Genomic DNA, 12209 nt, shown 5'->3' with positions numbered 1-12209 from the left:
ATTATTACGTGCTTTGAGGTCCTTTTGTGTATTATATAATGCACGCAAAAATCGTTAAAAAACTGATAAAAAGCTTTTAAAAATTTTGTAGGCTTCCATTTTGCCTACAGTATTACGTGCTGTGAACATTTCCGTGATCTCTAAAAGTGAACAAACACTTTTAAAAATCTTGTAGGCTTCCATTTCTCAGACATACAGTGTTCCATGGTCTTTGAACATTTCTGTGATCAGTATAACTGCTAAAAAAAGCTTTTAAAAATCGTATAGGCTTCCATTTCTCAGACATACAGTGTTACTTGGTTTATGAACATTTCTGTGATATCTAAAAGTTAACAAAAGCTTTTAAAAATGTTGTAGGCTTCCATTTCCCAGACATACGGTGTTCTGTGGTCTTTGAACATTTCTGTAATCAGTAAAACTGCTAAAAAGCTTTTAAAAATTATGTAAGCTTACATTTCTCAGCTATACAATGTTAAGTGGTCTGTGAACAATTCTGTGATCTCTAAAACTGAGAAAAAGCATTGAAACTTTTTTGGATTGAATTCGATTGACATCTGTTCACATTTGCATTCTTTCTGTTACATTATGGTGGAGTAAACTCACAAAAAACGCTTTGATTGCTGAAGGCGAGCAATTTTTTTCTTTTTATCAAAAATAAACTTGGTTTGAAGAGATCTAGCAATTACAAAATGCGTAAGGTGTGTGTTAGGGGACGGGGAAATGGAAGTACTGATGATGGTGTGCGCAGATAGTGAGGACTTGGGCAGGTGTGACTATGCCTGTTGCTGGTGCACAAGAAACATGCCCATCCACGACACACAGGTTCCTGTTCCACTTAGCAGGGAGGCACGGCACACCACTTCTGCACTTCTGAAGCCAGAGCACTGCGAACAGGTGGTCAGTTGGACAACAGATAATGCTTCCAGCAGACTTGGCAACACGACCCAGTCATCCACATGGTCCAGTCTCACCAGCCTGAAAAGTCTGGATCACTTAATCCTCATCCTGGACACTCCAAGGAACTCTTTGCAACATAATTTCTTGATTGCGGCCTTTCAACCTGCATGCTCCATGAGTCACAGGAGGACATGCTGTTTAGTGAACAAAGCAAAGGTTCTGGAGTGGCCATCTTAGTCTCCTGACCTCAATATCATTGAGCCACTCTGGGGAGATCTCAAGCGCACAGTTCATGCTAGACAGCCCAGGAATTTACAGGAACTGGAGGCTTTTTACCAAGAAGAGTGGGCAGCTTTACCATCTGAGAAAATAAAGGACCTCATCCACAACTACCACAAAAGACTTCATTGATGTTAGAGGGGGCAATACATGGTATTAAGAAATGGGGTATGTGAAATTTTGATCAGGGTCATTTGGATGTTTTGGATTGTCATTATGATTTAAAAAGAGAAAACACAGTAGTTTGACAATAAATGGCTTCACCCAACCACTAACCACGAGTGGGGAAAACGTTTTGGTGTTATCATTCATATTCTCTGAAAAAAGGCCAAGAAAGCAAAAATTCTGCAGGGGTATAAACTTTTGAGCACAACTGTATCTTAACAGAGAAATTTGCTTTTTTTCTCTTCCATCTCACTACCCAAACTCATCATTTACTATAAAAAAAAAAAAGCTAAATTCCAAATAAGAGGGAGGGGGAGGAGAAAGGAGAGTGAGAGAAATGCAGAAATACACATAGTACTGCTGCTTTCTAGCAAGTTTTATCTCACCTCAGAGCTGGTTTGTATGATATACTGTTCAATACTGCTGCATAATGACCTATGTGCTGCTGTTTTTAAGAGTGTGATGCAGAAATACAGGAGAGAAAGATTCTTCATGACTGAAAATTAGATTGGAAAAATGGCAGAAAATAAAGGAAATTTGGTGGAAAATGCCATACACAAATCATTTAATGGCTTGAGATAGTATAATTTTTCATGCACACGTGCAAGCATAGGTGGATTATAATGAGGGCAATCTTGGCTACTGCCCGGGGTCCAATGTGTTGGGGGCCCATGGCCAGATTGCCCTCATTATATCATACTGTGCAACATCGATGGTATCGCACATGTCCGTGCAGGGAGCTTTGCTGGAGCGCCGCTGTTGGCAAAACAGAATGGCAGCGCAGTTCCAGGGGAGCTCCCTTCACCGATTTTGTGATGTGCTTCAGCTAGCGCCAGCGTGATGATGTCATCACGCAGACTCTGGCATGTACGTGCTGGCTACCAGAAGTGAAGTTGCAGGCGATCGTATGAGAGGTAAGTATGAAAAACTTTAAAAACATAATAACTAAATGGGGGTGGGGAGAACAAATTATGCTGTATTGAGGGTGGGGATGTGGAGAGCAAATTATGCTGTATTCAGGGTGGGGGTGGTGGAGAGCAAATTATGCTGTATTGAGGGTGGGGGTGGTGGAGAGCAAATTATGCTGTATTGAGGGTGGGGGAAAGCAAATGATGAATTGAGATTCCTTTTATGCCCCCATAAAGATTATGCCTCCAACAATGCCACACACTATGATACCCCCACAGTGAGTTCCCCCACAGTGCCCCCTTAGATGCACAATATGATGCCCCCACAGCACCGCAGGAAAGGTATGATGCCCACAATATATTTTAATATAACACTGCCACAGTGCCCCTCCCTACACAGTATGATGTCCTCACTGTTCCGACACAGGTAAGGAGGCACCCACAGTGACCCACAATGCAATGTGATGCCCTCACAGTTCCCCACACAGTATGATGTCCCCACAGTTCCCTGTGCATAGTATGATACCCCCCAAACTGACCCCCACCCCACAGTGTGATGCTACCACAGGTTCCCCACACATGGTATGATGTCCCCAAAAGTAAAATGTCCCCTCATGGACCCCCACCATATGATGCACCAAAATCCCCACCACAGTATGATGTTCCAACAGTCCCCTCCATGTAGTTTAATGTACCATAATATGATGGCCCCTACAGTGACAACCTCCCACCCACATTATGATATTCCCACAGTCTCCCCACACCCAGTATAATACCCTCACAGTGACCCACCCACAGTATGATGCTCCCACAGCGCCACAGGAAAAGTATGATGCCCCCAATAAATATAATTTAATATAATGCTGCCACAGTTCCCCCCACACATAGTATGATGTCCCCACTGTTCTGACACACATAAGGATGTAAGGAGGCACCCAAAGTGAACCACAACACAATATGATGCCCTCACAGTTCACCCACACAGTATGATGTCCTCACAGTCGCCTGTGCATAGTATTATGCCTCCCACCCCATAGTCTGATGCTACCACTGGTTCCCTACACATAGTATGATGTCCCCACTGTTCCGACACACAAAAGGACGTAAGGAGGCACCCACAGTGAACCTCAACACAATACAATGCCCTCACAGTTTCCCCACATAGTATGATGTCCTCACAGTCCCCTGTGCATAGTCCAAGGACAAGAGTGGCACTGTTTCTGAAAATCAATATAAAAATATAGCTTTCTAATAAAATACAACATCCACATTTGCTTTAGTTAATATGTAAACCAGTCGTGGTTCCTTGTAAGTGTTTCTAAATTCTCGCTTTCTAAATTACAACCAGGTAAAAGTGGATCTGAGAATTTCTTTTTCCACGGAAACTTTAATAATGTCATAAAACACATTGACATGAATGTGCAATGACTGGGAAACTTTTCATCGCTGCTCATGTCCATACTCCTGAGAGCACTGCAGACCGAGCAGCGCGGCCACATTACATGATAAGAACTCTCTGATGTCATATGGAGCAAACAATAACACTTACATTACAGCGATTATTAATTTACAAACCACAGACATGCGAGAACTCAGCTAATGCGGATGTGGTGTTCTCTACCAGGGGTTTTCTGTATTGTTCAAATATTCCAGAAACTTCTCACCGGCTAGAAATGTACGAAGTTGTTTTTATAAAGATTTTTGGAAGTGAACGCTATGAATTCGAGAGTAAGAACAGCACCTATAATCTGCATATGATCTGCTCATTTTGTGCCTGTGGTTATTAGGGGTCAACTGGTCCGATTGAGAAATAGGCCGTACATTCCACGGAACTTGATATTGGCCCAATTCCAATTCTGTTAAAAATTAAACTATCGGGTGTCACTTTGAAAAGAACTTTTTCTCTATTTTTTTAAAGGAACATTACAACTAAACACTTTATCTAAATTTACCGTTAGCCATTTTAGTAGGGTACAAGTATTCATTACTGAGAAAACTAGCGTAATCACTATGGGATCTCACTTATCTCCACCACTAATAATCTCCACTTACATACACGTTACAGTATACTCATATTGGTATAAATATGCATAATATATTCTAAGGGCCCTTTATCATGGTTCATAGCTAGGGGGAAAGCCTTTCCAGGCTATATGGGGGTACCACAAATCCACTCTTGGCCATGATATTTAGGTATTGTGCAACAAACTGAATCACTTCCCCAGGTGAAGGAAAGCCACTCTGCACTTATGTCTATTGAAACTTTGATTCAGTCCAAAAATTATCCAACCACATACTAATGTAAAACAGCTAAATTTGTCTATTTGCTGGGCTTGTATTATTCTCTCAGGTAAGATAATATAAGTTTATCATTAGACCAATGGACAAACTCGGCTCTGCCGTTTTCATATGGAAAATATAACGCTACTTCTTTGCCCAATATTGCCTAGTCAAAAAACTATATTTTCATTATATACACAAATAACCAGATACAAGTGAAGCTGTTTTTGAAATATTTCATAATAAAATTTATTACTTTTAAAGTGTAATAAAATAAAGGATCTGCACAGCAGAGAAAACAATTCGAAAAGGGGGCGAACCCTTTTAATTTGTGCAAATAATCTGTTTTTGTAAACATTAAAAGGCAAGTGTTCAAGTTTCATCCCAAAATACAGTTAAATTGCTACAAAAATAAACTTGACCACCATTAAATAAGATAATAAAAAATAACCCCAGGAAGCTGAATGTGTAACACGTGTGTCCTTCTTGTGTCGATGGTTAATGCCCTGTGTTGCTAGATTTGAAATGGGAAAGACTTTAAATAGTCCTTTAATACCCGGTTGACGGGTATCACGTCCAGGTTCTGTCTCCCGAAAGTTGCCAGTATGCTTTTTCGGCAGAGTTCTTGTAGTGGTCTTAATCTGACCTTCCTTAGTGGAGCAACAAGCATCTTTTTAGGAGATAATATATAATGTTCCAGTAGCTGGAAAAGGCAATTGAATGACTCTCTGCTGCCATCTAGACTGAACCTTCCAGCCTGAAAGTGAATCCTGATGCTGATGGGTCCGGTACCTGTTTTAACACTGATGGCAAAAAAACAATTCTTCTGTCTACTGTCCCTGATGAGGAAAGTGCCCACCGGCTCAAGCCTTAGTTTCTCATGGGCCACATTAACCGTCATAGGTCCCCAGTAAAATCCACAAGTATCCAGCATACTGCTGGTCTTGGTGATGACAGTAAAATCCGACTGTGAGCGGAAGGTCCGAAAGTGTGTGTCACCGAGCTGCGATGCGGGGATGGGACGTCCTGGGCTGTTATGAATGGCTCTGGCAGGCTGGAGCTGGGAACGATCAGAGTGTGAAGCATCCGGGTGCTGAGGTCTTCTGTCTGGAACGGCATTATCTGCTTCCACCTTGCTGTGTGCTACCATCCTATAGACTTGACCAACCTATGTGGTCTTCCATAGCGTCCCTCCTATCGGCAGTTCTGCACGTCCTTTGTCTTTTTTCTAAAAAACCAAGAAGAAAAATGGTTGATATTACATACCACCAAGAAAACGCAACATAACGTAAGATATTAGTATTCATCAAGAGTAGTCCATAATGAAGACCTCTTCATCTACTCAACACGTCGTCCATCAGATGAAGTCAGTAACAATATCTATCTATCTATCTATCTATCTATCTATCTATCTATCTATCTATCTATCTATCTATCCAGAGTTGATAACATAAAAAAATGCATCTGGAGTCAACGTGGTGACTACTGTACCTCCAAATGATCCTGTTTGCCACCACAAAGCTTCTCAAACCTGCGTTTCCCATCATAGACTCATCATAAAAAGCTGCTTTCTATTTTTACTCTGCTTGCCGTAAATGACGAGTTCTTGGTAAAGCCAAGCGCGCAGTGTCTAGAGCACACAATGAAGCCTCTGCTACCCCTCTTTCCTGTTACTCAGCCGGTACAGTCTACGACTGTAGAAAATGGTTGGCACTAAATTGCTTCCAACCAAATAATATGTTTTAAAGTCCTCTCCACACACAGCACGGTTCAATAAATCTTTGTTGATTGACTTGACCTTATCTCTGCTTGGGATTTTAGAATTCAGCTCTTTCTGGTAGAAGTAGCATCCACTTATTGACTGCTTCAGTAAATGGTTGAGAAGCAAGCAGGCATTCTCAGAAAACAATTCCCCACAGCCATTTTTTACAGCTACTCTAGCGCACAGGCATTGATTTAAAAACAAGCATTTAGGTTGATTGCTGCTTCCCTGAATGGTCAGTCCTAGCTCTGGATGTCTATTGGAAGCTGCTTTCTGTGGATGTAAAGCCCTCCTCTGCTACTTAACCCTTAATACTACCTTTATATATATTGCGTCTACATTCGCCCTACCAAAAAAAAAAGTCGACTCCTGCAATTTCCAAAAAATGCATTTCACTCTATGCAGATGGAGCAGAACTTTGTGCATTATTTCATTTTGTGAATTAATGCTTAATAGAAACAATGCAGAAGCTTCACCTGTGGTCCTAAATAATAATACAGGTAACACACTGGGGGGAACTAACGATAGCTGGGGCACCATTGGAGATACCATTAATTGTGACCATCAAGGGCACTGGTATCTGTGGGACATGCGCCCCTAGTGCCGGGTGCTAGCAATGGCAGTGTAACTCATCAGGAGTTCAGTCCAATGACAGCTTATCGCTGGAACAACTCTGCTACAACTGCATTCATCATGCTGCCCTTCCTACCTACTACAACTCTTGGCACTTATGGTAATTCATGTATTTCATGTTGGTAAATTAAACCAATAATATACTATATAACATATAACAACAATAATAATAATAATGATAATGAGGATAATAAATTGTGCAAGTAATTCTTATTATTCTAATTATTTTATTATTATTATTATTATTATTATTATTATAGAATATAAAAATATAATAATAATAATAATAATCCAGTATAATAATAATGGGAATTATTATGTCTAATAATACTAGGAATCATTATGATTAATAGTAATAATAATAATTTTATATAATAAAATATTATTTTTATAACTATCATTATGATTAATAATAATAACAATAATAATAGTAATTTTATATAATATAATATTATTATTATAACTACTATAGTATTATATTACTACATAAAATCACAATAATTCCTATTATAACTATAATAATAAAAATACAAATGATTATTATGGTGCTATAATAATAAATAATAATAATAATAATAATAATAGCCACTATACAAAATTCTAATAATAATAATAGTAATAAACAGCTGGCACAATACACACAGCATATCTGTCCTGGGAATACCCAGGAAGGTTGTTATGTTTCGCCGCCCCAGTTGCATACATCTGCACTATGTGTACTTAAGTGACCCCAATGTCAGCGGAGACACAAGCTCAGTTACAGATGGGTAGGTGCGAATCTTGGCACGATGCACAACCATTCAGGCCAGTTGGCTTCTATTGGGTTTCCACTGAATTGTCAGACATCTCATTATTCATGCTAGATGTGTGCAGAGTTTCTGTAGAATACATTTCCATATCATAAGAGAATTTTTACATTCCAAAAACAACTAGCTGCCAAATTGCCAATACTTGTGCAGCTGCCTGGATGAGCTCATGTGTCACATCCACCATGCAGGGCAGATACAATTACTGTTCCATCCTAATTGTACAGAGCCTTGAAGGGGGGAACAGATTACAGCTAAATCTTGTAATGTTCCTTGCAACTTGATGCCTCAGGCTCCACAACACAACAGGCAGAGACGCCCCTCAATCCTGTATTTCCAGTATTTCGGTACAAGAACATTACAATCCGTGATGATGAAATACCTATAATAATGGAAATAACAGCAGTGTGCTTGGGATTATACAGCCCAGCAGTAACGATTCCTAGATTCTCCAGCCATCTCTGCTGCAGTATTGGTCAGGACCACCAGACCAATGCAGGGTGCTACACTGGAGCCTCTGGGCAAATTCTCAACAAGAAGGCGGATGTGGCTGAATCTGTGATACAATTCTATCTTTTGAGCATCATGAATGATGATTATTTGCACTGACAACAAACGGCAAACTCAGCTCTGCTGATCTCGCACATCCATATTTACTAGCGCTGTAATGAAAACCAGCTGTTCCAGGGAAATATTGCAAGGCTCCACTGTAATAAATGCACAAAGGCATATTCCTAGGGAGGTTTGAGTCATCTGGAAATGATTACCTTTGTATAAGGCTTATATATAATTGTATATTCTTGAGAACTAGAAGGGAGGGAGGGAGATAGAGGCTCAGAAATCTGTGTCCTCTCAATGCCTGAGGAGTGGGCTTCCTCCAGACCCTTGGATTTCCTGCTATGCCCCATACATTACTAGGCTTCCTAGGAAATGAGTGAGCGTGGGTGAGCCGTCCTTGTGCCAAATATGTCAGAGCCATTCCATAATAATGGAAAATAGTAAATTACTTGGGAGAAAAGAACGAGCTTGTCAGACGTAGAAGATTGTCGTCTGGAGAAACATTGAACTTGATGGACCTAAGTCTTTTTTCAACCTATATAACTATGTATGTCATCAGAACGTACAAGATAGCAAAACCTAACACAACATCAAATAATGACAAATATAGCCCTGCCACATTTATACGCCAACGTCTCATTAGGTCCATGGTGCATGACCCTACAGCAGGAGCTACAGACCTTCTGCAAAGTCTAAGGAGGCCCTTACCTGATGTATGTATGACAGCAGACAATCCGCAACACACAGATCCCCCAGTGTGTGCGCGTTCACAGCGATCACCACTATATTCCACAGTCACCGGGATAGAAATCCTTGGGATATGAACCATAATCTCCAGCACAGGGCGACCCAGGTGTCGGGCTATAGAGTGTAATGCTTGGAGGAGCAGTGAGTGCACCAGCTCTGTGCTAGGCTGTCAGTGCCGATGGCTCCAGTGTGTGACTCTTTTGTAGAGCTTTGCCTCCTCCCTATATACCGCCTCCCCTACTTAACTATAACGCCTCAATGGATACTTTCACTTTCTATTCCAGAAGCAAATTCTAGGAAAGAAAAGCCTTAAGAGAAGTCTTCCCTGTAACTGAACAAAGGAGACGAACAAAAGAACGTATCCCTAATTTATAAACATCATTATCACTACTATTGTTATTACGGTCTTTGATATTATTTACTAAAGAGGTTAGATAAAATATAAAGATGTTAGGTAAAATATTTAATCCCCGATAGTCGCGATCACTGAAATGGGGGTGTCGATCCCCAGTTCCTACCATGCGTGTATTCCTTGTCTACACGGTTGATGGAGATAGCGGATAGCTGTACTCAACGATCTCAATCAGTCCCATCGACAATGAATGACTATGCTGCTCAAAGAAGAGTTAAACTTTTTGATAATTTTTTATATCAGTTGGACTTTTAATTCTGTTAATATCGGTGGGGTCTGTGACCCCTTAGACCGCTGAAAAGACCTATCAAAAGTGCACATCTCATGAAGCGTACATATTCTATGGGGATAGGTTCACCTGTCCAATTTCTCCACATCCGAGAAAAGCGGTCTGATTATTCTGATTAGATTTTGAACAGAGTGGCATCAGTTTTTCTCAGACATGTAAAGAAAAAACAAAAGGAAGTTTCTCCATCTTCTCCATTCTGTCAGATGTCATCTGAGTGCAGTCAGATTTTTTTCACGGACCCATAGACTTGCATTGCCGATTTTGATCCAACACCCGAATAAAAATCAGACATGTCTCCAATTTTTCCCGCTGACCACTCGGTTGGAGGAAAAGTCCAGAAATATGCACAGACCCAACAGCTAGCCGTGGTTTTCTCGGATAGCACTCTTACAAGAAAATCAGTGGTATGCATAAACTCTTAACTCCATACTCCACTCTGTGCACAAACTCAACACAGAGTACTAATTTTAATAGAAAGTTATGTCTTCTGGGTATGCTCTTGCCACCGGAGCTGTGCACTTCTGAAAGGTTTTGCACTTAGTCTTGCTAGGCACATGCACAGAGTAGAATACTGATCTGACGAGAAAGTTCCACTCTGTGCATGCGCTTTTGAGATGTCTTGCCCTCCCACCTCCAGTGCATGCACACAGATCGGAGTACTCTTTTTAAAGAAGCACTCCCACTAACTTTTTTATTCGGTAAATGTGTGTGTACATGCAAGTAATGTAGTCTGAGTGCATTAATATATTGACCTACCGCTTCTTTCTTCGGTGTCCGGCGCCGTTCTTCTCTGCTTCTGAGTGACGTTGTTTCAATTCCGTCTAGCTTGCTCGTTCTTTGTGTTATGTATGAGCTGGAAGTCTCTGATACAATGAAAGCCTATGGAGCCTCATTCTGTTCTCTGCGTGACCCGACCAGTCTGAGGAGGTGACGACAAAGATAAGCAGAGAAGACGGATGTTGGACACCAGAGATAGCAATAGTGGATGAGTATATTAATACACTCACACTACATTACAAACACATGTAAGAAGATGGAAGTTCTACCCATGATCCCTCTTGAAGACACGTATGTTGATGTAATGTATTCAAATGCATAAAGTGTTTAGTGACATGTGTTATTAGTGAAAGTGTTGTGTTCTTACCCATAGTAGGGAGAGCAAGGGTTAATGTTTGGGACTAGCCCAGGGTGGGAGAGGCTAAATTGAAGAGACAGATGGAGTTTCCTTTCAGATAGTACTCAGGGTGCAACAGAAGCAGACCTACAGTCTGACCGGCAAGCGAACCCGCATGAAGTTGGTGCCCCAGAAGTGAGAGGAGACCGAGGCAATGGTTATCGAGATCCAGAGTAGAGACAAGGAAAAGTGATAGAAGGAGTGAGTGACTTTCCAGAGACAGGATCTGTGGTAAAAGGCCTAGAGGAATGGTCCCGAGTTTGCAAGCCTAAGAGGTAACGGAAGCAGGGAACGTGAGGTGAAGAGAGTGCCCCTCGTGGTAGTTCAGAGGAGTCGACAAGCAAAGAAGCTAAGTAGCGGTTATAGCGGCATAAGTATCTCCACTAAGGGGAAAAGGATGCGCAACCATGGGGTGGAAAACAGGACTCTCACTTACTGGACTGTAGTGCGGTTATTGGGGACAAGGGAAGCTCCTGAAGCACTGTTCTGGGTTGTGGTGAAGACAGAGGAACTAACTGAGACAGAACCAAGTGAGTTCAAGGCTTCTTTCACACTTCAGTTTTTTGGCGTCAGTCACTTCCGACATAATGACGGATCGATGGATCCGTCACAATAGTTGAAAAAACGGATGTAACGGATCCATTTTTTTGACGGATCCGTTACTCGGGGGTTGTATATACTTTTTGGAGCATGCGCAATTGAAAAAAATTGAAAAAACGGATTGGGGTGACGGATCCGCCGAAATGACGGTCGCGACGGATCCGTCGCCCATAGGTGGCCATTCTATGAAATGACGGACGCGACGGATCCGTCGCGATCCGCCATTTCAACGCAGACAAAAAACGTTGCAATGACCGTCAATGTCTAGATGACGTCCACCAAATTTTGACGGATCCGTCGCATGACGGATGGAACGGACGACCATCCGCCACAATCCGTCGCTAATGCAAGTCTATGGGGAAAAAAACGGATCCGTCTAAAAAAAAAACGGATCAGTTTTTTGAGGAAAATGGCGGATTTAGACTGACGCCAAACAACTGAAGTGTGAAAGAGGCGTAAGAAGGAGAGAAAGAATGTGTATAAAAATGTCCACTTTACATATTCTACCTACGTTATTGTTCAGTAAAAGACAGTTTATTATTGACTGGTGGTCTCCCTCATTGAGCTCTACAACATGTGGTCCAGGCCAGCTGAAGTCACCGGTATCACCTGGCCTGCAAGGGCGTAATGCCTGAAGAGTTAAAGTCCATACACCCAGCCAGGACCCCCATTTTCATACAACGTGGCGGGGCTGTGAAA

At 41.4% G+C, this 12209-nt stretch overlaps 1 protein-coding gene across 1 annotated transcript; it reads right to left on the bottom strand.

Moving 5' to 3' along the window:
- Positions 1-4899: 4899 nt before the first annotated feature.
- Positions 4900-9133, bottom strand: SOCS1 (suppressor of cytokine signaling 1). Its single transcript, XM_077273561.1, has 2 exons — positions 8997-9133; positions 4900-5757 (listed from the first exon to the last, which is right to left on the bottom strand). The coding sequence occupies exon 2, from the start codon at positions 5677-5679 to the stop codon at positions 5044-5046; it is 636 nt and encodes a 211-aa protein (XP_077129676.1). The 5' UTR covers positions 5680-5757; positions 8997-9133; the 3' UTR covers positions 4900-5043.
- Positions 9134-12209: the final 3076 nt, after the last annotated feature.

Source organism: Ranitomeya variabilis, chromosome 7, assembly GCF_051348905.1.
Source record: "Ranitomeya variabilis isolate aRanVar5 chromosome 7, aRanVar5.hap1, whole genome shotgun sequence".
NCBI lineage: Eukaryota > Metazoa > Chordata > Amphibia > Anura > Dendrobatidae > Ranitomeya > Ranitomeya variabilis.
Note: the sequence above shows the minus strand (reverse complement) of the source record. Positions and strands in the feature narration are given on the sequence as shown.

Coding starts and splice junctions, on each gene's coding strand:
- SOCS1 (XM_077273561.1), bottom strand. CDS start 5,679: ATGGTAGCACACAGCAAGGTGGAAGCAGATAATGCCGTTCCAGACAGA.